The following is a 24,670-nucleotide window of genomic DNA, read 5'->3' on the forward strand; positions in this document are numbered from 1 at the left end:
TAACAACCCGTTACTTATTAATTAAGACTAGTAATAAAAACACGTTCTATTTTACAATTCGTTTTACAACCCTAAAGTGAAAGATATTTTTATAGAATGAGTACAGATTGCTACTTTATTTTATAAAGAGCAATGCTACACAACTTTCTCAATCTCTACACATCATATTTTTTAAAATTTTTAAATTTTCAAATTTTAAAATTTTGTTAGTTTATTTTTTTAAAAATTAATTTAATTATTCTATTTATTATTTATATATTAAATATTTAATAAAAGAAAAAAAATAAAAATTTTAAAAAGCGTGGTATGTGGACGTTGTGTGAATGGTAAGACGTTGTGTAGATTTTTTATTTTAGAAACCAGACTCCATTTATAGTATAGGCTACATTTGGATGTTGAGTTAAATTTTTTATGAATAATAATGAGTTAAAATGATGGAATGAATTTTGTAGAGTCTACTGAAAATAAGTTTAAATGTATTTGAATGTTAAGATAAATTTATATATATTTATAAGAAGTTGGAAATGGTTATAGATCTCGTGTGTAAATAAGTATTAAATTGAAAAAGATTATGAATCTCACATATAAAAAAATTTTGAATTAAGATAAATTTAATAATTTAATATTTAAGTTTAATATTTAAATATTAAACTTAATTTAAAATTAAATTAAATTGAATTTATCTCAATTGAGTCTACAACCTAAATGTTATTTAAAAAAGAAAACAAGAAAACTAGAGAAAGGGATGCCGACGGGCCACAATGAACGCTTCTCCATGGGCGTATCTTGAGTCTTGACCACGTAAACCATTGCTCAACGGCCCCCAATTCTCCCATTGCCTTGATCTCTCTCATTTGACTTGGGTTGCTCCCAGCCTCCTGCCCTCTTCTTCAAGAAACCCAACCTTTGATCCAGTCAAACCACGAGACCAATATTGAAATTTTTATAAGCTCGAGTTTCCTTCGTTCTAATTGGCCAAAGATCAAGTACTCGGTGCTCATTCGTATCTAAAATTATAGTCGTAAATCGTAATGGTACTCCCGCTATTGAAGCTCGGGACGCTGGCATTGAAGACTCTCAGCAAACCCGTGGCTAGCAGGCTAAAGCAACAGGCTGCGTTTCACCCCAGGTTCCGCCAGTTCATCATTGACATGGCCCAGGTAATAAGCTACGCGATCTCACACTTTTAGCCGTATAAACACTTTTCTGCTCTGATTTTATCAACTGGTGTTGATGTGGATCGCTGTAATCGAATAAATACCGTTTCAGATTGGTGAATAAATCGTGTACTTAAGGCAATGACCCCCTTTTGTTTGCGTGGAAACTATGATCCGGAATTTATTAGAAAGAAACTATTAATTATAGGTGGCTTTTGTTTCCCTCTTGATCCATTCGTGTCCAGTCATCTTAGGGTGATATTCACTGACATCTAATTATTTCATTGTTGCTGCTTCAGATATTACTTCTCTTGGTTTGTATAATATAGACTCTAAAATGCGTTTTGTTTAATTTTGATGATTGGAACCAGTCAAACCATCGATTCACAACACAAATTCAAAGACGCTTATATGGCCATGCAACCGATGTTGAGATTCGTCCTTTGAATGAAGAGAAAGCCGTTCAGGCTGCTGTAGACCTTATTGGGGAACTCTTCGTCTTCTCGGTATCATTTATTTAGTTGTATGCATAATCTTTCAAAGCTACTTTACCATTGCTATTGAGCACACACCCCCAAAAAAAAAAAAGAAAAAAAAAAAAAAAAGAAGAAGAAAGACACTTACCAGAACTTGAACAATTGAAGTATGTCCTTATGCTTGCGGTCACATATTACTTGCGTTTATGTATGCATGCTTGATTTGTCATCTACACGCAAGCCAAGGTGCATGTCTTGCAATAAATGTGTATGCATGTACTTCTAGCCTCGTTTGGATTGAGAAACGATCTCATCTTATTTTATATTATCTCATCATTACAACTTTTCAATTTTTTCACACAAAATATAATAAATAATTCAACTTTTTTCAAATCTCAAAATAATAATTTTTTGATAGGTAATCAAAGATATTATTTATAGAAATAGGCAAAACTCAGGTATACAGGAAGTATACATGAGGAACGCCTAGTTAGAGGTTACAATAGAAAGAAGAAGGTCGTGGACACTTAGTCCGTTACAAACTATGGCCCTCGCCCATAAGAATGACGACTTAAAAAAGAAAACATTTAGCTCATCCATTTTTCTCTCTTGATCTTCAAAACTTCTAGCATTTGTCTCCCTCCAAATACACCAACACAAATTTTGGCCCCCGCCCAAAACAATAATTAAAAAATAATATTCTAACAATATTTTATTCAACTTTCATCTCATCTCATCTTATCTCAACTCACTATCCAAACCGCACCTCTGTCTTTGGCTTTATAAGTCACCGAGCTATAGGAAATAAAAGGAAATTGGGACTCTGTATAATTATTACTTAATGAGCCAATGCTGCTACTACTAGTAGAAAAGTCTTAGTTTTGGGAGTGAGATGATGTTAGAATTTTATGAATAGTAGTAAGATAGTTTGTGAATAATAGTGAGTTTGAGTAATGTTTTATGGGGTTTTGGAAAATGAGAGATAAAAAGTTAAATAAAAAATATTATAAAGTTAAACTATTGTTAGAATATAGTATTTTAATATTATTTTTATTTGAGGATTTGAAAAAGTTGAATTGTTTTTTATTTTTTGTTTGAAAGTTGGGAAAAGTTGTAATGATTAGTTTGAAAAAGTTGTAATAATTAATTTGAAAATATTTGTGTTTGAGTGATGATTGGAAATAAGATGGGATGAGATGAAATGAGAATTTTGGGATGAAAACTTTTTCCAAACAAGCTGACTTGCGGAAAAATTTGAACTTGACCATGTGATTATTATTGTACTTAAAAAAGACTTAATCAATTTAGAATTGTAATACACTAATACTGTGTTATTTGATTTAAGCTCGTGAGATAAAATTGATTCTGAATAGGATGATCAAAACATTCACTAGTTAAATCTGAGCAGACCTCTATATGGTTGACCTGAAATCGGCCTCGTTTGTTTCACAACTCCTCTCAACTCATCTCATCCATCTTATCTAATCATTACAATTTTTTCAAATTCCCACACAAAATAAAATAAACAATTCAACTTTTTCAAATTCGAAAACAAAAATAATATTAAAAAAATATATTCTAACAATATTTTATTTAACTTTTAATTTTAATCTCAACTCATTTCATCTCATCTCATTTGCGAAAACAAACGAGGTCTTAATTGACTTGTGATTCTTTTGCCATCCTGCTTTGTATCTCACCAGAGGATGAGATTTGGGGATGGGAATGTCAAAAGTGAACATGCTTGTGCTCACAGGATTGCAGAGAGACTTTCAATAATTGGATGGGTAGAAGTGCCTTGTGGGACTTGATCCCACTACATTAGGCAATTGGGTGAAACAAATATATTGCTGAATCCCAAGGCTAGTGCTAAAAAATTCTATGTTTACTTGTTTAGTTTATGAGAAACAATTCCACAAATACTTGTCATGGCTGATGAGTTTTCCTGCAACCGCAACTAAAAAAAAACTTGTTTTTTTCTTAAAGAGAAATGTTAATGCCTAGATTAGAACAATGAAGCTATAATATATAGTCTGCCAATAATCCAACTATACATAGAATTTGCTTTGTCAGCAATACATAACAACAAAATATTGAATTATTTTGTGTTGCCTAATTAATAATTAGGATTACATCAGAAAGTTTGCTCTCGTCATATACCTATAACAAAAGAAAAGGTTTGCTCTCTTGTCTCTTGGACATTGAGTGTAGGAATTGCAAGATGAAGATAGTTTTGATTAATACCCTTAATTTCAATAGCTGTTCTGGTTGAGATTTGACTCCTTGTTGGTGAGCATCTCTTTCTGGGGGTTTTCAAAATCCAAATTAGCAAGTTGAAATGCATTTCCACTTTGTATAGATGGATGAAGCAAAAAGTCCACCATTTCTATATGTCATATACCCTATAGCAAGGGGAAATGATGGACTGTGATTGGATTCTGCCTTCAATTTCATGAGCATATAACTGTGAAGATAGGTGGGTCTATTTGACAACACTTTTAAATTCATTGTACATAATATGCGGAGAGTGGCATTGTGGGTTGCATTTAAGGGAGGAGGATCTGCAATGTTTGGTGTGAATAGAATCATACACCTCATAAAAAACACAAAAATTTACTTGCTTTTACCACCCTAAATATCAATTCTATATGTATGAATGACCGTTTACATGACCGAACTTCTACATATATAGGTTGCAGGAGCTGCTGTGATCTTTGAAGTGCATAGAAGTGCTAGATCAGAAGCCAGAAAGGAGGAATTACGCAAGCAAGAATTTGAGGTGAACTGGCAATAACCATCTATGCTAGTGATAACTGATATATAATCCTTGTGTTTATACCTTTGGACTGATAAGATATCTGGAGATCTGCCAAGAGACAATAATACACCAAAATATCACAACAAGTGCTTATTGATATGCAATTGTAGCTGAGTTTTGAATACTTTCATCACCCTATTACATTTAATAATATTTGATTTATTTTTTTTACTAATAAAAAGGAATAAAATATTAGTAAATGTAAAATATGAGTTATTCTCTTCATCTTACATTACTCCCTCACAAGTTGTAGTATGAGTCAGGCACAGTTTTTAACATCTATACTGTCTCATTTGGCATGACCAAGCGAAAGTGGCCAATCTGTGGACTGATTGGTTGCAAACTTAAGAAGCATATTTTAGAGTTGTACCGAGTCTGTGATAGATCAATATATAAGCATTTTAAAATATCATCTATGACTTTTTAGTCCTCAGTCTTTCAGACAGAACCAATTCTCATATTCTCCACTAATTTTAGTGTGCCTATCAGTATCACACAACTCTATCTGTAAGAATGCACAAAGTTTTGAGATAAGGGATGATCATTTTAAAAAGTTTGCTCAGGGATGCTTAAATCAAAACTTCTCTTTGAATTGTTGTAAAAAAATGTATGTGTGTGCGCCTTTCGGCTTGAAAGGAATTGAGACTAATTTATTTAACACCCTGTTGATGAAGGGAATATCTGAAGGCAGACATGTCTATGGCATGGTGTTTGTTTGTGCATTTTCCCTTCATCTGTGATGAAATAATTAAAGAAAAAAAGGTGTATAATTTTCTTATGGACTCCTATGACTCCCAAATGTTGTGATTTTTCATCATATGTTGTGATTGTCAGGAAGATAGTATAAATATTTTAAGGCCACCTAATTATTCACAATCCCCTTTGTTCATCTTTTACTCAGGCAATGAGGCAAAGAGATGAGGAATTAGAAAATAAAGTGGAACTTCTTAGGCAAAAACTCGAGGAACTGGAGCAGCTTGCCAAGGGACGAGGACTTGGAGGCATTTTCAACATCAGACATAATAATACAGAAACTGGAAAGGCAGCTAAACCAGCTTGATTTGAACAAGAGATTCTTCTAATAAATTACAATTTTTGTGACACAATTTCTAATGTATTGAATAGTTTCCCTTCAGCAAGGGGAAGAAGGGCTTTACCCAATTCTTTTGACCCAGATTGAGTTCTGGCTTCACCCATCTCATTCGTAAAAGAATACTGTAAGAAATTCGAAATGCGAGTTGTGTTCTTATTGCTGGAAAATAAAATGAAGTCGATGAATACGGCGAGGCTGTCAATCGAGACAAGCGATGATATATCATATGAATTAGATGAGATGTATATAGCTCGGCCAGTTGCCATCACTTCCCCCCCACCCCTCCTTTTATCCCCTCAAACGCCTAGATGTACATGTTCATGAATGCAGGCAGATGAGGTTGGCGAGGTATTATTGTCGTTTCTCTAGTTATGATGAGCGCCAAAGTCTCGTTGCACTATTTATTTTCCTGGGCACTGCTCTTAGTGATGAACCTTCCTATTACAGGAAGGGCATTAATATCTTTGTGCCATTAATCAGGATTAAACATTGATATCTTGGTGCCATTAATCAGGGGTTAATAATCTGTGCTTAATTTGCCATCCTTTTAAAATCTCTTGTAACAGGAAGGGCATCAAAACAGGAATCCGATGGGTGGTGTAGTGGAAGTGCTTTTTATTTATTCGTTTCTTCCTCTACTCATCTTTCACTTCTCTCAAGGGACAACAAAAAATGGTGCTCATTTTCAGTGAGGTGGCCGAATTACAAATTGCCAAGTGGACATTTGAAGGGATTTTTTGGCAAGTGGGCAATGGTATGTATTCTGAGAAAGGAGTGCATGTAAGTAACTTAACACCCAAGTTTGCTAAAACACAAAAAGAAGAAGCACGAAACTTAAGATCTTACTTGGGAAGGCTTTATGAACTTAAAATTCACGGAATTAAAAGTCAAACAAAGCCAAACTTTTCAAGATATATTACGGCTTGACCGTGAACTTAAATAGGTATTGGAATAATATTTTTAGAAATCATTTCTGAATTAAAGTTTTTATCGGAATTTTAAAATCTAATACGAGAAATAAATAAATAAAGTCTGTCTTATATTATTTATTACTTACTTGTAACTTGTATGATTTTTTTAATGACATTAAATGTTCAATAAATATTATAAAATTATATCTTGTATCGATTTACTTTTTATTCACTTCAACTGCTTAAAAAAACCCTCCACCTTTATAAAATTAACAATATTGATCTTAAACCATCATCAATTTAAGGGCAGAGTAACGAGTTCATCTCAACTCATCTCATTTAATTATTAAAAATTTAAATAAAATATAATAAATAATTCAATTTTTTTAAATTCTAAAATAAAAATTATATGAAAAAATTATATTCTAACAATATTTTATTCAACTTTCAACTCAACTCACTATCTAAACATCTATTGGAAACATTTATCCTAAGTGTTGTTCATAGCTACCAATGTATCACTTTTAGATGTAGTTTGGATAGTGAGTTAATATGAGATGAGTTGAAATGAAAGTTTAAAGTTAAATAAAATATTGTTAGAATATTATATTTTAATATTATTATTATTTTGAGATTTGAAAAAATTGAATTGTTTATTATATTTTATATATAAATTTAAAAAAATTATAAAAATGTGATGAGATGAAATGATTAATGTATCCAAAAACCTTAATTGTGTCACAAAATGAGCTTTTCTTGTATCCAAAAGGGATTATAATGTTCTCTCAAACAGCACAATCCCCGCAATTATAATTTTTTTTTAAATTATTAATAAAAATAAAACCTAACCGTAAAAGTGCATTAATTTTTCCCAAGTAGCATTAAAATTTATTAAAATCAGTATATTCTCAACATTAAAGGGGACTTAAGTTAAGGAATAGTGATTTTTATACCCTCTTTTTTTTTTTTTTTTGAGTAGATTTTTATTCCCTCTTTATACGATGAAGTTGGGATTGAGTCTTCATATGCCAGTTATCCTTATAAAAAAAAATATGGGGAAAATAAAGATGCTTTACAAATTTTCATGATATTTATCGCTATTTTAGAGTCTTGAATCTTCAATTTTTCCACAGTTAATTTTAAATATTCGATAATTTTATTTTATTTTTCTATTTTATCCTGTACAAGTATTATTTGGTACTGAAAAATAGAGCTTCTAGTGCTTGGAAATGAAAAGCATGAAACCATGAGCGAGTGTCGGACAGATCATCCATATCTTATTACTCGGAAGCCCAAAAGTCTAAAATAGCCCCAGTTGGTCCCTCGCAGATATTCTGTATCCCAACCCACATATTCGCAGTAATTTATCTGACTTTCTAAGGGCAAATTCTAAAGACCAACCGACCACATTAATCCACTTCAGCGTCGGCAAAACAAAAAATGAAAACCCCCAATCTCTTTTAGCTTTTTTTGCCGCGTCCACGTTGCTGTTGCTCCCCGGACACTCGAGAGAGTTTGGGAGAGAGGAGCAAGAGGACTACTACTCGGCATGGAGTATAAAAGTTAGAAGACCCAAAAGCAAAGGCGAAGCCAAATTCTATCGCTATTTCTATCGGACAAAGAAAAAGGTAAAAACAAAAAGCTTTTCTGATTGTGAAATTTGGTATCAGAAAAGAAAGATTAAAACTTTGAAGGGTGAGGGCATCTCTTTTCGATCAGTCTAGTCCTCTCGAATATCTTGCTCTCTTTCTATCTCTCTACAATCTCCGAACCATTTATCTCCTGCATCATAGGGGTTATAGATAGAGAGAGCGACACTCTCTCTGTGGGTTTCCATCTTTTCTGAGTTTGGTTTTTCAATTCCCGTCCTGTTTTTATTTGCTAATTATCCTGATCTTTGACGGCGATCACCTGAAGACTTCTGTCTTTTTTTGGTATGGTACTTTTTCTTTCTTCTTCTTTTGACCTGTTTGGTTAATATTTTGTGAGGTATCATCTTCGCAAATTTTGGGGCTGTTTCTATTTATTGTGTTGGTTTTTCTCTCAAAACTTAAGTTGGTAGATTCAATTTTATTTGGCGTTTGGTTTTAATATATGAGCATCATTTTACACTAAAATTACTTTACTAATTCTTCTATTGGTAGCAGCAACGTTCTGCTAATCTCATTATAGAGCGTCTCCAGATTTTTTTGTTATTTAGTTCGATGGACATTTTTTGGTGGTTGATGGGGGGTGGGTGTATTATCTTTTAACTTATAAATTGGGTGTGAATTTGATTACTCTTTTGGTCTAAAACCTCATTGGTTTTGACCCGAAATTGGGTTTGTTTTCTTTTCTGGATTGCAGGGCTCTACAAAGAAGTAAGGTTGGAAGGCTTACTGATGGGGAAGGGTTCGAAGAGCAATTGCAAGTCTGCATCACACAGGCTCTTCAAGGACAAGGCAAAGAACCGGGTTGACGACCTCCAAGGGATGTTCGTGGATCTGCAGTTTGCCAGGAAGGAGAGTCGCTCGGTCGATGCTGCAGTCCTTGAGGAGCAAGTCCATCAGATGCTCCGGGAGTGGAAAGCTGAGCTCAACGAGCCCTCTCCAGCTTCTTCTTTGCAACAAGTTAGTTTTGTATCAATGTATCATACTCGTTATCATTTTGGGAGCATAGCTTAAAGCATATATTTAAATGCTATATATATATATATATTATGTCGCACGTGTTGCAATGGGGACATTTTGCGTGAACTATTATTGTAAGGTTGGAATTTCTATTGGTGTGATTGTGACCTGTGGTGTATATGTATGCTTATATAGGGTGGTAGCCTTGGGTCTTTCTCCTTGGATATATATCGTCTATTGCAGCGTTGTGAGGAGGAAGATGATGCCACTAGTCCATTAGCTGCACCAAATCCCGAGCCTAATAATCAAAGTACACAAGTCGGAGACAGTCTGATCTTTCAGGAGGTGGGATTTCTAAATTTCAATTGCTTCTGCCATTATTTGTTTGTCTTTTTAAGGGTTTCCTTTTTAAAAGAAAATAAATATTGGCTTTGATTATTAACATATGATTTGTTTGTGGATGCGATACATTAGTTTGACTCAAAGAATAAAAGATGGGAGAGGTTGCTCTCTAATCGTTCCAATTGAATGAAATATAAGATCCTTGAATTTATCATACATGTGATATTGACTATGTTCAAATGCTATGTCAATGGAAGCTGATGTGAGTTTTCTATGAAAAAACTTATAAAAAAAAAAGTTTTCTATGAAAAATATAGGGTTTGGATGACAATTAACCATGAACATAAGACCAAAGATTTATGTGGTTCGGTATAGATGCCTACTTCCACGAGTATAAGACGATCACACCGGAATTTGACGAACTGAAGAGGGATTATGATGCGGAGATAACCTCAAATTTTAATCTCCTAGTACACTCAGAGCCTTATTCAGAAATATTTAATCCCAAAAGTGCTCTCCTCACAAGAGGACAACCTTGGAATGAAGTTCTGACTTAGTTCAAGTGCCCACTCTTGGACTGAAGTCCTTAAATAAATCAAGGTCCTTAATTCAGATTGAAACCATCAAACACTAAGCACTAATGTTTATATATATGGCTTGAAGAACTGTAATTCATCACTCTCTTCTTTATGATGTGAAATTACCACCTTATTACATCTTAACTAAGCACCTTCTGGCCTCTTACTTTTAAAAATTTCACTTTCAATGATTTCAGAATATGAACAGGAGCTAGTATGTGCCTGTAATCTGGAAGTAACTGAAAGCGGATTAAAATTTTATGTTCATTCAATTATAGTTTGATTTTTGTTCATGCCTAACTATGAGATTGCAAACGTATTAAAAAAAATGACTACGAGTGTTAAAGGCTATTTTGTAAGAACAAGTTGGAAGGGGAGAAGAAATCATTCCCAGTCCACAGTTGGTGATTTGGGCCTAGGTCGGTGTTGTCTGGAGCCCACGGTGACGATTTGCAACGGCGGTACGGTGTCTGTATGTATGTCCATTTCAGTAAATGGAAAATAAATACAACAAATATAAATGGAGAATGAAACACATATTTATGTGATTCGGCATAGGGCCTACATCCACGAGTCGTTTGGAGGGCAAATCCACTATAAATGGTGTATTTTTCAGTCTCTCATGGTTTCTCGTAGCTTACTGTACAAATGGGTCGATGACACCTGCTGCCTGGAGAAAATAAAATTGGAGCTTTTGTTTGGAGGTTGAAGAAGCTCTTTTCTCAAGTCTCCCAGAATTCCCTGCATCTTTGATCTTAGATCCCTTTTATTGACATCTATTAGTGGTTGGTGAAGAGTTCAGCTTTATATTACTTCGTTGTCCTTTCTCGCGTGCTTGACCCCCGTTCCCTCTCTTTTCTCCCCTTTTCCCGTCACTTCCTTTCTTTTCCCCCCGACACCTTTTTCCTTCATCAGCTTTTGTCCCCTTATTTCCTTCTCTCTCTCTCTCTCTCTCTCTCTAAAGATGGGACCCCTCCTTTGGGCTGGGCTTGGTGAGCTTGGGCTAGGGACATTTTACCCCTTCCAATGAGGTTCCAAGCTGTTAACTGTAGAAAACATGGGGACTTTATCACTTGAATGAACCTTTCCTGCTATGCATAGGGACTAGAAGTTGTGGCAATAATTTAGCTGAGAAGACTACAATATGGGCAATATATTAATAATGAGAGCCCGAAAAAAAAATATATATTTAATGCCAAGTGCTCAAATAATTTCTTTTGAACGCTCTGGTTTCTGTTTTTTATTGAGCCTTTATGATGATTGTTCATTTCTTTTGCTTTGATGAATGCGATCTCCCCAAGTATTTTTTGGTTGAGAGAGAGAGAGATATTAAGTCTAGACCTAGTTGATAGGCCTCAGGGGCCCAGTGCATGGATTCTGGCTTCGCTCACCACATTGTCAAGTTTGACCTTTATAACATACATTCATAATATGATTAAGACAGTTATATGAGTAGGATCCTAAACATATATCACTTGAGCATAGTGATTTTCCTGGATGTAAGGTTAGCTTGTATCAATTTGAGCTGTGAATGGATACTTTGTATCATCTTCATGGCTGTGAAGTTGGTAGTTCGGATTAGTTGTTTTCTAGGTACACTGTAAGTACACTTTATTAGGTAGAACATACTTTTATGCTTTGGTTTCTAGCATGATCTGTTATATTACTTTCTTTGATATTATCATTTACTTCTTTACATGTAACAGTTCTATTGCAATGTCATGTTAATTAGATTTGAAAATGGCCATTCATTGGTGATTAGATTTGATATCTTGCAGGGATTTACTGTGAATCAGGGGCAGCAGGACCATGGTTTTCCATTGATTGTTGAATGCAAAAACCCGTCCCCTGAAGGTCACGATGTGTCAGTTAATAACTCGGATGGGTCTACTCATTTGGACTATCATCAGTTTGATTTGCATAAAGACTTTGAGCACAACTTCTACACTGGTTTTAGTGGTACTGGTTTGTCTAGGGAGGATGGCGTGCCTCATGTTTCTAGCTATCTGCCGAGTATATGCCCTCCACCTTCTGCTTTCCTAGGCCCAAAATGTGCACTTTGGGATTGTCCAAGGCCTGCGCAAGGCTTGGACTGGTGTCAAGACTATTGCAGTAGCTTTCATGCAGCTTTAGCATTGAATGAAGGTCCACCTGGCATGAGTCCTGTTCTAAGACCTGGAGGCATTGGCCTGAAGGATGCTCTCCTTTTTGCTGCTCTTAGTGCAAAGGCACAAGGAAAAGATGTTGGTATCCCAGAATGTGAGGGAGCTGCTACTACGAAGTCTCCATGGAATGCACCTGGTAGGTTTTTATTTTTGGCCTTGCATTTTTTTATTTGCTAGCAGTGATTTCTAGTGGTTGGAACTGAGTGATCCTGAACTTAGCTGACATCATTTCCAGGCTGATTAGTTAGTTCTGCTATATGATTGCAGAACTCTTCGATCTATCAGTACTGGAAGGTGAAACAATTAGGGAATGGCTCTTTTTTGATAAGCCTCGAAGAGCATTTGAGAGTGGGAACAGAAAGCAGAGGTCATTGCCAGATTACAGTGGACGCGGTTGGCACGAGTCAAGGAAGCAGGTGATCAATGAATATGGAGGCCTGAAGAGGTCCTACTATATGGATCCACAACCTCTTAACCATTTTGAGTGGCACCTCTACGAATATGAGATCAATAAGTGCGATGCTTGTGCTTTGTATAGATTGGAATTAAAACTTGTTGAGGGGAAGAAGAACTCCAAGGGGAAAATAACCAATGACTCAGTTGCTGATCTGCAGAAGCAGATGGGAAGGCTCTCTGCCGAGTTTCCATCTGATATTAAGCGCTCTGTGAAGGGGAGGGCCAAAGTTAATGCAAAGGCTGGTGTAGGTCATGTTTACTCTGTTCCAAATCGAGTAACACCAACAAATGGGGCATATGGGATAAATGCACCGTATGATTATCTTGTCGAGAATATGAGTGAGTATTATCTGACGTAATTATAGAAGATTGGCTGGATGCTGAAAGTGCTGGATGTTGTTAGTTTAGTTACATTAGGCAGCAATGTGGTTGTGAAGTGAAGCTCATTTTTTCGCAATTTTGGAGAATTGTGAATGGCTCATTCTCACATGAAGTGCGGTATTAGAATGTCCCAAAAACTGGAGCTTATTTCTAACTTCTGAAAGATGGTGACGAACTGAGAAAATGGGTGATTTTTCGTCAGTCCATTTTTATAAACAGTTGCGATATATTGAAAACTGAAAACCAGATACTCTCACCAAAACTGGAATAGGTAGATGATTACCGTTGCCGTACTTCGTCTGTCATAATCTGTGATTGTGTATTCAAAATGATGTTAACGTAGGCTTTAGGCTGTTTAATGACAGCCTGTGATATCTGCTGTGGCTGCTGGTTTACAATATTATCTGTTTACTGGATGTTGAAGTATAGAGATTCTGTCCTGTTGTTTTGGATCTAAAATAGCAAGTGTTTACTATGCATGCTGACTTTACTCACTCTCTACCGTGAAATAGAATCCAAAAGAAAAATATGATTAATTTACAATTCTTTTATAACCCTAAATAAAATGAATAATATTTTAGTAAATAAAAATGAAATGGCTTAATTTTTTTTGTGACAAGTAAAAGTAAAATTTGATTGATAGAAAAAGGCATACCCAAGGAATAGAAGGAGTGTTGAAAAAAATTCTCTTCAACTCATCCAGGAAATGACATAATTGCATTGATGAATAATAAAATGAACTGAAATTAAATAAAACAAAATTGTTAGTGTATCACTATCCTTCGCTGAAGCTTTAACATAACTGGAGGTAAAATGCTGTACATAGAAAAAGACCCAACAAGCATTGTCGAGGGCCCGCTCTTATCACAGAAAAACCAAAGACGAGAACAAAAATCTAAGCAACACATTTATCATACAATACAATATATCAGCACATAAATCTTAAGTATTACAGCACAATGCATGGGGGCATTTGATATTAGGATCAACTACGTAGGACACATTCCTAATGTGGTTACCTTGAAATGCTTACAAATTATTCTCTCACACTAACACGGAATTAGATACCATGTGTCAAGAGTATTAAAACTATGATGGTCCCTGGCTCGGTTATTAATAGATACTCCAGCACTGGAACTAGTGTTCAAAGGCATCCGGCCTTCATCCTAAGCACCGTCGTCTTCAAGGTTGTTAACCCGTTCACATTCGTCAATCCATTCACTATATCTACATTCACATCTTCAATGTCAGAGAGAGAGCGAGGGCGAGAGAGAGAGAGAGAGAGAGAGAGATTGCACTTACATGTCAATGGGCTCGGTCAAAGCTGCAAAAAGACGAGACAAACCGTGAGAATCAATTCAGTTATAATCTCTAGTGATCAAATTGACATTTTAGCTTCATATTTCCACCACAACCTCTAATAAATTTATGATATTATAAGTCAGCATAACATCTTGATGATATTCATCAAACAGATATTCCCATTCATCACCCTCTTATACTATACCTGGGGTATTACAGTCTCTTCCACTAAAATGACAGCATTCTCGCCAGGTTATTCCATTGTAAATTGCACAACTCAAGTACCATACTTCTGTCTTGGGGTTGGTTTGTAACGACCTAAAGAAAACTCAAGTCACATCTTAGCCGCTTGAAACGATTAGAAAAGGTAAGAATTTCTAATGCGGAATCTCATTTACCACCCTCTCATATTAAACCAAGTATTACAGGATATCTCCTGTGAACCTGGATGGTGCCATTTTTTCTCATTAATAAATTATCTTACTCAGAAAAAAATGGCTTTCCAAATCACCTGTGACGTTGGTACTGAAGCTCTCTTGACATATTCTGCAGGAGGCTTCCCCAATCAAGTTCTTCATATCACTGAAACGAGATACATTCCATAAGTAAGAACAAAACTGTGGAATCTGCAACCTTAAAATATGGTATAAACCTTAAAAAAATGTTCATTCACATGTCCTTCCACAACACAATCAGGGTTACATGAGCAACTTTCACTAGATCTACACAACTCTGTGATACAGGAACATGTTGTCAAAAATTCAAATTAGAGAGATAATTTGTTGTCAACAGTCTTGATGTCCAACATATCCAGGAGACAGAATGAGATAGTTGGGCCGTCTAAGAGCCTCTCAAATTTTGTCATCGGTTTCATAAGATATTCACATATTATACATGAAATTCATAAGATATTCAGAGATTATACATGAAAATTACATGTACACTTACATGTGGCATTCAACGCAGGTTCCATGGTTGCAGAAAGGACAGCTAAAGACGGTGTCAAGCTTGTCCATCCGCTTCTTAGGTGGTGGCTTTGATCTGGATTTCCTCTTCCCCATACCTCAAAATCCTTGTTCGAAAATCACTGTCATTATTATAAGCAAGCCAGCCCATTATCAACATAAAAAATTAAAAAAGGAAAAGAAAAAACAGTTGCATTCAATTCTAATATATTTGAAAGAACAACAGCATAAATACTCGAAACAACTTTTCACACTTCAGCAGCATCGAAATCCTTCAAACAAAAACAAAATTCAACACTGAATAAATTTTACCCGCAAGCAACAGGAAAACAACGTACTTTTTAAAATTCTTTTTTCAGAACGATGAAAAACTCACAAGAGATGATAACAAGACCATCACAACTACTAACGCGAACAAACAAAATCCCAGGTCCAACAGGAACTGGACCTAAGCCAAACCCACCAAAAAAAATCAGCTCCCCGTCAATTACATAGTAAAAACATACATAGGTTGTTTCCTGATAAACGCAAAGAAAAGAAAACAACCAAGAAATCAAATCATACGTTTCAACCAAACCGAAAGGGGAAAAACACCCGCAACATGCCACTTTTCCCTACAATCAAACAAAAAGATAGATATAAAGCTAATCGAGACCATAATGACCAATACAGAAGCGTACCGAACTGTTTGGAAGGCTTATTCGCAAGCAGAAATAACTTCACGTAGGTAGAGAGTCCCCAAAAATCTGCAAGATTGATGATGGAGTATTTGATATTTCTAGTCAAAAAAGTAAAATAAATACATAAAATAAAACAAATCTTTCCAGGTTGACAGATATTTACAGACGCGGGAGTAAAGCGTTGTCACAGACGTACACGGCACGGCATTGAAACGACATCGTCTATACATAATAAATTTTTCATTCATCTAAGAGCATTCGCATTGTATTAGCTAAAATTTTTTTATCTTTAAATTTAGCAAATATCATCTATATTTACTTTACATTGAATTAGCTAAATTATTTTCATCGAAAATATAAACTAATGTAAATTCATTCTTCTTTTCAAATATAAAAATAATTATAGCAAGTCTAAGTATTTTTTGAGATTATTATATTATAGATATAAAGTTTTTATTTACATATGAGATTTTTATTTACATATGAGATTTTACCATCTATATACATATGAGATTACTATATTATATATTATTGGATTGTGAAAATGAAAATAAATATGATTGTTGGAGATTATTAAAGATTATGAAAATAAAATAAACAAGTAATTAAAAAATAAAAATTAATTACAAAAAAAAATAACATTTTATTATTATAAAGTTACATATTAGTCTGGGTGAGTATCGGGCGGTCCGGATCGAAAAAATCGACCGGACCGGCCAATTCGATCCTATTTAGTATCAATGAATTAATATATTTTTTAATGTATTACTAATACTATTAAGTATTAAGAGTTATAGTATAAATAATAATATATGTATAATTAAATATTTTATGTTTATTTATAATAGTATGTTAAGTATGTATTTTTCTCAATTATGAATGTAATATGTATGGATAATTAAATTATTTATGCTTATTACATCATATACAAAATGTTAAAAGTTGTATATGGCTCAAATTCAACGGCTCATTATGCATTAACATATTTTAAGCTAGTAATAGAGTAATAATTAACATCGTCAATATAATTATGACTAAGCTAAATCATTATAATCTATAACTATAATTATAAATTATAACTAAATCACTATAAGTCTATAAGTCTACTATTTATATATAGTATTAAATTATTAATATCACTATGAGTCTATGAGACTATGACTATATATTATTATATAGTATTAATATCACTATTAAATTATTAATATAGTATATAGTAATAATAGTATTAGTAATAATTTATATCAATGTATTATTATATAATATATAGTATTAGTATCACTATATCATTATAATATATATACACACACATTATAAGTCTATATATAGTAATAACAGTAACACTATAATCTATAAGAATATAATATATAGTATTAATATATATTAATATATCATAAGAGTTATAGGATTATAATATAATGTATGTATAATAGTATAGTATTAATATCACTATAAGTTATAACTATATATGCCTAATAGGCTTATAGGCTAATACAATGATTTATTAATCATATTATAAATTTATTATTTTATTTTATAATTATATTTTTCAAGATCAAGTTTTTTTTTAATATTTTTAGCTAAAAAATATATAAAATTTGAAATGGATCCAAAATAATTGAAATTGGAAAAAAAAAAAAAACAGATTTAGATGGCTGAATAACCTATTTGGGACATGTCCATACCAAATGGATCGATCCTGGATCGGTCCTACATATACTCGATCTGGTTTAGGGTGAAAAATCCCTGGATTGTATAGGTTCGGTTCAGTCTATAAAATCATCTAAGATTGGATCAGACCTAACCAATATCATCCTTACATATTAATCAAAATTTAAAGAATAGGGCAGCGAAACCTAAAAACGGCGACGTACATAGAAATTGGTCATGTTGTTTCAACTTCCGAGGGACTCCCTCAATATCCCCATCTTCTCGCTGCATAACCCCTAATCCTAAACCCCTTCCAACCCAGACCTCAAAACCCTAGAAAACAACCAATGCCAGTCCTTCAATCACTCTCTCATCTCAATCCTTTGGTTCCCGTTCGCCCTCGCACTCTCTTTCCAAAGCCCCTGAATTTTGTTACCACACTACCCCTCAAAACCCCCGGAAATGCCCTCCCTGTACTCTCTTGCTCTTCTCCCAAGTCCCTCCCAGCCACCGAGCAAGAAGTCCTCCAAGCCGTCGTGGAGTCCGACGAGAAGACACTCCCGTGCGTGAGAACCTACGAGAACAACTTGGCTCGGCTGACTCTCGTCGGATCCGTCGACCTCGAGCAGGCCTTGACGGCGGCTGCCGCAGACGGCGGTGAAGCTGCTGCCGAGCACATCGATTCCGGGGTGCCTGCTATGGTCGTCGAGACCGTATTTCCTGGCCCTTCGGACAAGCGCAGCACCGTCTCTACCCGGCTGGTCCGTTCAATTTCCATGCCTTTTGAGCTTCTCTATATTTCAATCGGATTATCCTCAGATAGTGAATCTTATTACTTCCTGTCATATCATAGTGATATTACCGAGTACTCTTTGAGCTTGCCCAAAATTTGATGCTCTTAAGAATTTTGAATAATATAGGATCATAAAGAAGTATAGTTCTTAATGCGTGTAATTGAGCTCCGCTTGTGCAGGTTATCCATCTAAGTCATACTATCTGTTAAAACTTTTATGGGACAGGCTTGCAGTGCATACAACGAGAGAATAAAGACCATTACGTTGTTTCCTTCCAACCAAGGCAGGGTTTGTAGGGGTGGGGGCTTTATATACGTCCTAATTTTTAGATGACATACAATTTGCTGTTTTTTTAATATTAAAAATTACCCGACTACCAACAACATGATTAGAGCTGTAATAAAGTTAAAAGCGGCGCTAGAATAGTTAGTTCATGACTGTATCTCTCATTAGGGAATTTTGGGTTGTATGAGAAACTGCCAATATGTCCTACCGAAATGGGAATTTTGTTTTTTGGTTTGAGTACGTCTTCTTGTTGATTGGTTATTGCTTAAGTTCTAAGTTCTGCTGCATACTTGGCGACCTTAAAAAACTCCAGCTTTCAATTTTTAGAGGTAAGGAAAGGCACAGTGCAATAACTCCTTGCCGAGGGCTTGTGCACCCCTGGGATTAGTCAGGACGCTGTTCCTGGACACCTGGTGCCAATCAAACAAAAAAGTAGGCATTAATGCAACGAGATATTATTATGATACCCCATTCTGATAAGTGATAAAGTTAGGTGGTGTATGAGATCCTACATTGCTTGGGAATAAGAAGTTCTTGCTCGTTGTAATGTTCCAATGAGATTCTAATTGTATCGTTGACTAGTCCTTTTGGAGTATAGGCCACATGGCTTGGGCCTTCTATTGGGGTGTTACAAATAGTATCATATCCTATCCTAATCAGAAATGTGAGACTTGAGTCGTGCCACCTACGACAGACTGGCTCGACGAGGATGTTGGGAACGTAAGGGGGGAGATTTTGATACCCCATATTGAATGATAAGTGATAAGAGTATGTGGTGTATGAGATTCCATATTGCTTGGAAACGATAAGTTATTGCTCTATATATTGGTTCCAATGGAGTTCTAATTGTATCATTGACTAGTCTTTTTAGAGTACAGGCCACGTGGCTTGGCCTTTCCCTTGGGTTGTTACAATATCGTTTGAAATTGTTTATTGAAAAGTTCTCTAAACCTATTTTTCCATTTTATTCATCAGTTTTTGCCAGCTAGGAGAGTTAAAGAAAAAGCCAAAAAGCTTAGAAGGTCTATCTCCAAAGATATGCTCGAAAGCACTACATCAAGAAACATACTGGCCATGACATTTAGGCAAGTAGTTTTGCAGCAGATTTACAACTTTGAACTGGTGGTTTTTAGTCCTGGCTCAGAAAGAAATATGAAGGATCTTGAAAACCCAAGAGAGGTTTGTAATCCTTCCTTATTACTCGTATGTTTTGGCATCTGCATCGCAAATTCATAGATTGTAATACCATATAAATATGTCTGTCCTGCAGGTGCCATATGATACTGATAGGTTCAGTTCTCTTATGCCTTTCGTATCAGCAGGTCCTTGAATCTTTTAGCCTCACCTCATCAGATGAAAGAGTTATCTCTGTACTTGCAGAAGCCTTTTGCATTTCTGCTCTTCAAAGCAATGAAAGGCATTTCCTTGATAACATATTGGGCAATACTTCAAGTAATTTCTTCCGTTGGTTTCGAAAGCCCAGAAGGGTTGCATCAAAAAATTCTTCAGTCATCATATACAAATTATTTGAGGATGAGATAATTGAAAATGCCAAGATTCTGCTGGAAAAGTTTAATTCAACGAAGAGTAACCTTAAGCCCAAGGAAACAGAATCAAAGCACTATTGGTGGATGCCATCAGGACACGTGGAATTGGAAAATATTGGCGGTCCTGAGTTCAGTGCTTGGACAAGTGAGTGTATCCCTGCTTATAAGCTACAAATTGACGCTGATAGACTCAACACTATTGATTTCAAGGGCTGGAAAAATTGTGAACAGAGTCAGTGGGAAGTGCTTCTTACCCACTCCCAAATGGTATGCCATTCATTTATTAACTGTTTGGGTTTTAGGATTTGCATAGTGCTTCATTCCTATTGTGCAGATCTAGGAATTTTATATATGTTGAATTGTCCATGTACCATTTGAGGTCTCCTGCCTTTTTTTTCACTATTACTTAATTCAAAATTTATTTTCAATGTACGTGATTTAAAGCCCTCCCCATCACACTCGCACCCTAAAAAAAAGTACAGTCCCAGGGGAGTTGGGGCAGAGGGATGAAGCCAAATTTGTAATAAACATTTACAAGGGTTAGTTTTATTAAAATTGTTTTATCAGCAGTCAGTGGAACCATATTTGATTGAGTTTTTTTTTATAGCATTGATTATTTTTCAGTTTTGATCCTAGCTTATAAACTTTGCAGGTTGGATTGGCTGAAACTTTAGATATGTACTATGAAGATGTTTACTCACTGCCCAATAAACAGCTATCATGTGGCGTGGTTGCAAGTTTTGCAAACTTGTCCAACAAAAAGGTATTTGATCAATTTTCCTTTCCACATTGGCTCTTGGTTGATATAACACTTGGAGCCTTGGCTTTACGTGGCTTGCTGGCCACTATGAGCAAGGGTTTTCTTGTCCTTCTTTAATGAGAAAGTTATCTTACTGAAGTCCAAAACTAAGGTAGTTGGGGTTCTGAAAATTTTAAAATTTAAGAATCAATCAGAAGAAGTGACATGTTTGAAAATTGACATGAAATGAATACTTGGTGATTTTGCTTAAAGTTCAATTGGTCTTGGTGGTATGCTCCCTTTAGGTCCAAGGTTCAAATCCCACTATGTGCAAACAATCTCTAGGGGTCATCGAATTGGGGGATTTTCCCATTGAATTACCTGAGGTGTACTTGTGGGAAACTCCTTGTCAAGGGCTTGTTCCTAGACACCCGGTGCAAATAAAAAAAAAAGTTGCTTAAAGTTCAAGAAGATTTACATCTTAACTTTTTCATGAATCATTTGTTTAACAATTGTTCATGATATGTTATTTATGGAAAAAACAATTGTTTTTTATATGTTTGGTTTGGAACATCCAAGGAGTGGTACCTATTTGGGACATCCTGATAGATATGGAGAATCTTTACTTGAGCTTATACTACAGTTAAATTGCAATCTCTTAGTAGTTCTGTCTTTTTTACTAATACTTTTTGTCTGTAACCAAATGACTCCTTGTCAGTATCATTCATTGGGAACTTGGTACTGACTCATTTCAGCAAAACCTTTATCCTAATTCCCAACTAGTCGGGCCTGGGGGTAATTCGTGGTATCTTGTTACAGAAAAGCTGTGCTTGATCTCTGCCATTTAATTCAGTTGAAATGAGTATTTGTTTAATTCAGTCTAGTTTTGTTCATTGACATGGGATAATTGGTTCCTTGACTTGCAGAGGAGCTCTTCTTTTTTCAAACTGCTGTCTTTTAGTCTTGCAACTGGAGTTTTTCTGGTTATAATCAGTGCTCTTGGTCAACTTGGTTTGCCTTATCTACGCAAAGGAGGAACTTACCGTGTAGAAGATGGATCTCTTCCATCATCTGAAGTTGACCATGCACTAAACATGTCTCTGGATGCTACAGAGGTATTTATGCATTTCGAACATTGTATCTTTTAATCAATTAAATATAGTTTACACTGAGGAAATTTTGTCTGTTAACTAGTTTAGTTATTTTACTTAAAAAAAAAGTTATTTTGGCGTCAACTTGTAACAGCACGTGGGAGTTTATAAGAAATTAGCATGTGAGGCTCTAGAAGAATGAGAAGCAGGGAGCTCGGTTAACAGTTATCTTGAAACTGCACTGAATATATAGCAATTATTGTGCCTATGTAACAACCCAAGAAAAGCCTAGGCCACATATGGGCCTATACTCTATAAAATGACTTGTCATGATTATAATTGGAGCCATTAGAATCATTATAAAGGGCAAGAGTTTGTCCCTCCCAAGCAATGTAGGTTCTCAATTATCACCTTCCTACTCTCAATCCTAGGTATTACAATTTATCTCCCTTAAATTACTGAAGTCCTCGTCAAGCCAATCCATCATAGGTGGTGCTCAAGTCCCACACTTCTGGTAGACTGACTCTAATTACAATTTGCAATAACCCAAGGAAAGCCGAAGCCACATCTGCTGATTATTAATATTCTATCATTTGTAATGAACTTTATTGTTGGTATGGGTTGACAAATGCTTGATGGATCCATAGAAATGACATAAAATCGCTATTCAGTTGAGGACTTGGTAGTGCGCTTTGTTAAATCATGTTTGTACATACTGCACCCCTATTACTAATGACTTTGGGAATTATATCTACATATGTAACATGTGCTTTAGTGCTGTTATTAAAGATTCACATTTTTCTTTCTTGTTATACCCTGAATTATAATTTTGATTCTCCTCAAAAAGTTTAATTGTAAACTTCATTTGGATAGTTGGAAGCATTTTGCGTCTCAATTGTCAAAAAGATGACGGATGCTTATGGTTGGCCCGGGGATATATTGACAGAAACAAGCATTGGTGCCTGGACTGGGGAACTACCACCCTACCTGAGGATGGTCAGTGAAGCTGATTCCATTGGTGAAGGCATTTCAGCTGCTGCTTTAGAGAAAATTGATGCTGAAATGAAAATTTCTGCACAGTATATTGCTAGTTATCAGGTAAACACAAACTGTTCGTATTTATCTTTGCTTTATTTCTTGCACTCAGTGTCACAGAAGTAATAATACAATGCAGGAGAAGCGTAAGCCTACACAATTTTCTGATCCCAGCATCCTCACGCATAACATCTTTCTGTTCCCTGGGTGAGGATACTGGAAGAATACATAATTGCTGTTTTTAGTCTGTATAAATCATTTGCAAATGCTGAGAACAGAGAAGAAAATTAAGGACATTGAGGGAAATGTGCAAATCCCATGGATTCCTCTAGACTGGTTTATTGGTCTAGCTGGCTGTGATATTAATCTGATTTAATGGACTGCTTTCCTTCTTGCACCAAGCAAAGCGCAAGCGATGCCTGGGACCTGCTGAAAATCTTGTCACCTAATGATATCATGATTGGTATGGCAGATATAGTTCTTTGAACTTTGATGTAGCATTTGTGACTTAAATAGGTTTGATCTGGGGGGACCAGAGGGGATGACAATATATGTATTCTTGGGTGGATTTTTTTAATACCATTGAATAATTTTCAAAACTCGGGGGCCTGGCTTCAACGTTGCTCCAGAGTATCTGTATCCTCTTCATTATCTTGTTTTGTGTTGATGGTATATCACTGTTAATTTGTTCTTTTTTATTTTTGTTGAAATGTAGGTGGTTTTGTCAATTGATGGGAAGATTATTGGGTTTCAACCATTGAGCAGGGTAGCTATTAATCACTGGGCTGCTAATCCCCTAGCAAAGGAGTTGTATGGGGGTAAAAAACTTTCTCCCGGTAGGTCCAAATTGCGTTTTATCTTTTACAAACAGAAAAAAAATCTGTTAAGTCATTGTGTCTGAAGCTGCTGCTGAGTTAATATAGCTCGTCATTTTTGGGCTTGTGTCGTGTAGGTTTTGTGGAACCTGGTCTCAAGGTGCATCATCCCAATGAATTAGTTGTGTTAGAATTGCTGGTGTCAGTTAACCCGGATGCCTGCTTTGCTTTGGCCAGGCCATTCAGATGATGCATTGCCTGGTAGTTGTATATGAAGACTACTGCCTCCAGCTTGTCGTTGCCGCCTTATATGGGTTCAACACCAATATACTGGAAATTTACATGTTAGATTAATGGCCACAGGAAAACTTGTGTGAATTTTCTAGCACCAAGAGCTGTTTATGCCCAAGTTCTCTCCGGCATCAGCATCGCCAGGCCTGAGATTTGAAGGAATCGATGGAAGTCTACTATCGGACAGCTGGGGTTGGCATTCCCATTATACAATTTCTTGTTCATTAATGTAGTCATGGCTTAGAATGCTACTGTCACATTGTTTACTAGTCTTATTCCGATGCGTTTATCTTGAATTTCTGACTTGCTAGTTGTTACTGTCCTTTTTCTCCTTTTGTGGGTCGGGAAGATAATTTGTCCTGATGCAATCGTTTAACTCAAAACTAGAAAATGACTGGCTTAACTACAAATTTATATCGTATGCCCATATTTGCATGTTTTTGCTTCATCTTCCCTTAGCTTTCTCGCCACTCGCAGCTCAAGATTCTTA

At 35.5% G+C, this 24,670-nt stretch overlaps 4 protein-coding genes across 9 annotated transcripts; 3 read left to right on the plus strand and 1 right to left on the minus strand.

Moving 5' to 3' along the window:
- Positions 1 to 755: 755 nt before the first annotated feature.
- LOC109004402 (OPA3-like protein) lies at positions 756 to 5,817 on the plus strand. Its single transcript, XM_018982932.2, has 4 exons — positions 756 to 1,160; positions 1,529 to 1,663; positions 4,326 to 4,412; positions 5,353 to 5,817. Exons 1-4 carry the CDS (start codon positions 1,032 to 1,034, stop codon positions 5,509 to 5,511), a joined length of 510 nt encoding a protein of 169 aa, XP_018838477.1. The 5' UTR covers positions 756 to 1,031; the 3' UTR covers positions 5,512 to 5,817.
- A 2,083-nt stretch (positions 5,818 to 7,900) lies between these two features.
- LOC109004403 (transcription factor VOZ1-like) lies at positions 7,901 to 13,445 on the plus strand. 4 transcript variants are annotated; one of them, XM_018982933.2, is made up of 5 exons: positions 7,901 to 8,083; positions 8,802 to 9,064; positions 9,260 to 9,409; positions 11,763 to 12,285; positions 12,417 to 13,445. In XM_018982933.2, the coding sequence occupies exons 2-5, from the start codon at positions 8,837 to 8,839 to the stop codon at positions 12,962 to 12,964; spliced, it is 1,449 nt and encodes a 482-aa protein (XP_018838478.1). In that variant the 5' UTR covers positions 7,901 to 8,083; positions 8,802 to 8,836; the 3' UTR covers positions 12,965 to 13,445. The 4 variants fall into 4 exon arrangements, with proteins under 4 accessions (XP_018838478.1, XP_018838480.1, XP_018838479.1 ...); XM_018982935.2 differs by having other exon boundaries at positions 7,903 to 8,083; positions 11,781 to 12,285; XM_018982934.2 differs by lacking the exon at positions 7,901 to 8,083 and adding an exon at positions 8,097 to 8,389.
- Positions 13,446 to 13,755: 310 nt separating this feature from the next.
- Positions 13,756 to 16,063, minus strand: LOC109004404 (transcription elongation factor 1 homolog). Of its 2 annotated transcripts, XR_004801107.1 has the most exons (6): positions 15,934 to 16,063; positions 15,237 to 15,375; positions 14,800 to 14,870; positions 14,494 to 14,606; positions 14,289 to 14,310; positions 13,756 to 14,213 (listed from the first exon to the last, which is right to left on the minus strand). XR_004801107.1 is itself a non-coding variant. In XM_018982936.2 (5 exons), exons 2-5 carry the CDS (start codon positions 15,347 to 15,349, stop codon positions 14,153 to 14,155), a joined length of 267 nt encoding a protein of 88 aa, XP_018838481.1. In that variant the 5' UTR covers positions 15,350 to 15,375; positions 15,934 to 16,047; the 3' UTR covers positions 13,756 to 14,152. The 2 variants fall into 2 exon arrangements, 1 of the variants encoding a protein (XP_018838481.1); XM_018982936.2 differs by lacking the exon at positions 14,494 to 14,606 and having other exon boundaries at positions 15,934 to 16,047.
- A 1,706-nt stretch (positions 16,064 to 17,769) lies between these two features.
- Positions 17,770 to 24,607, plus strand: LOC109004405. Of its 2 annotated transcripts, none has more exons than XM_018982938.2 (8): positions 17,770 to 18,344; positions 19,638 to 19,841; positions 19,982 to 20,476; positions 20,862 to 20,972; positions 21,875 to 22,063; positions 22,913 to 23,137; positions 23,790 to 23,910; positions 24,027 to 24,607. In XM_018982938.2, exons 1-8 carry the CDS (start codon positions 17,931 to 17,933, stop codon positions 24,137 to 24,139), a joined length of 1,872 nt encoding a protein of 623 aa, XP_018838483.2. In that variant the 5' UTR covers positions 17,770 to 17,930; the 3' UTR covers positions 24,140 to 24,607. The 2 variants fall into 2 exon arrangements, with proteins under 2 accessions (XP_018838483.2, XP_018838484.2); XM_018982939.2 differs by having other exon boundaries at positions 17,771 to 18,344; positions 19,985 to 20,476.
- The last annotated feature ends 63 nt before the right edge of the window (positions 24,608 to 24,670 follow it).

This window comes from Juglans regia, chromosome 3 (genome assembly GCF_001411555.2).
Source record: "Juglans regia cultivar Chandler chromosome 3, Walnut 2.0, whole genome shotgun sequence".
Taxonomy (NCBI): Eukaryota; Viridiplantae; Streptophyta; class Magnoliopsida; order Fagales; family Juglandaceae; genus Juglans; species Juglans regia.

Bases quoted from the DNA above. Each gene is read 5' to 3' on its own strand.
- LOC109004404 (XM_018982936.2), bottom strand. From the start codon at position 15,349: ATGGGGAAGAGGAAATCCAGATCAAAGCCACCACCTAAGAAGCGGATG. The intron at 14,871-15,236 runs GTAAGTGTACAT...ATCTCGTTTCAG, and splicing joins ACCTGCGTTGAATGCCACAT to TGATATGAAGAACTTGATTG. The intron at 14,214-14,288 runs GTAAGTGCAATC...ATGTGAATGTAG, and splicing joins TTGACCGAGCCCATTGACAT to ATATAGTGAATGGATTGACG.
- LOC109004405 (XM_018982938.2), top strand. From the start codon at position 17,931: ATGCCAGTCCTTCAATCACTCTCTCATCTCAATCCTTTGGTTCCCGTT. The intron at 19,842-19,981 runs GTTTGTAATCCT...CTTTCGTATCAG, and splicing joins ATCTTGAAAACCCAAGAGAG to CAGGTCCTTGAATCTTTTAG. The intron at 20,973-21,874 runs GTATTTGATCAA...CTTGACTTGCAG, and splicing joins CAAACTTGTCCAACAAAAAG to AGGAGCTCTTCTTTTTTCAA.
- LOC109004403 (XM_018982933.2), top strand. From the start codon at position 8,837: ATGGGGAAGGGTTCGAAGAGCAATTGCAAGTCTGCATCACACAGGCTC. The intron at 9,065-9,259 runs GTTAGTTTTGTA...ATGCTTATATAG, and splicing joins CAGCTTCTTCTTTGCAACAA to GGTGGTAGCCTTGGGTCTTT. The intron at 12,286-12,416 runs GTAGGTTTTTAT...ATATGATTGCAG, and splicing joins GTCTCCATGGAATGCACCTG to AACTCTTCGATCTATCAGTA.
- LOC109004402 (XM_018982932.2), top strand. From the start codon at position 1,032: ATGGTACTCCCGCTATTGAAGCTCGGGACGCTGGCATTGAAGACTCTC. The intron at 1,161-1,528 runs GTAATAAGCTAC...GATTGGAACCAG, and splicing joins TCATCATTGACATGGCCCAG to TCAAACCATCGATTCACAAC. The intron at 1,664-4,325 runs GTATCATTTATT...CTACATATATAG, and splicing joins GGGAACTCTTCGTCTTCTCG to GTTGCAGGAGCTGCTGTGAT.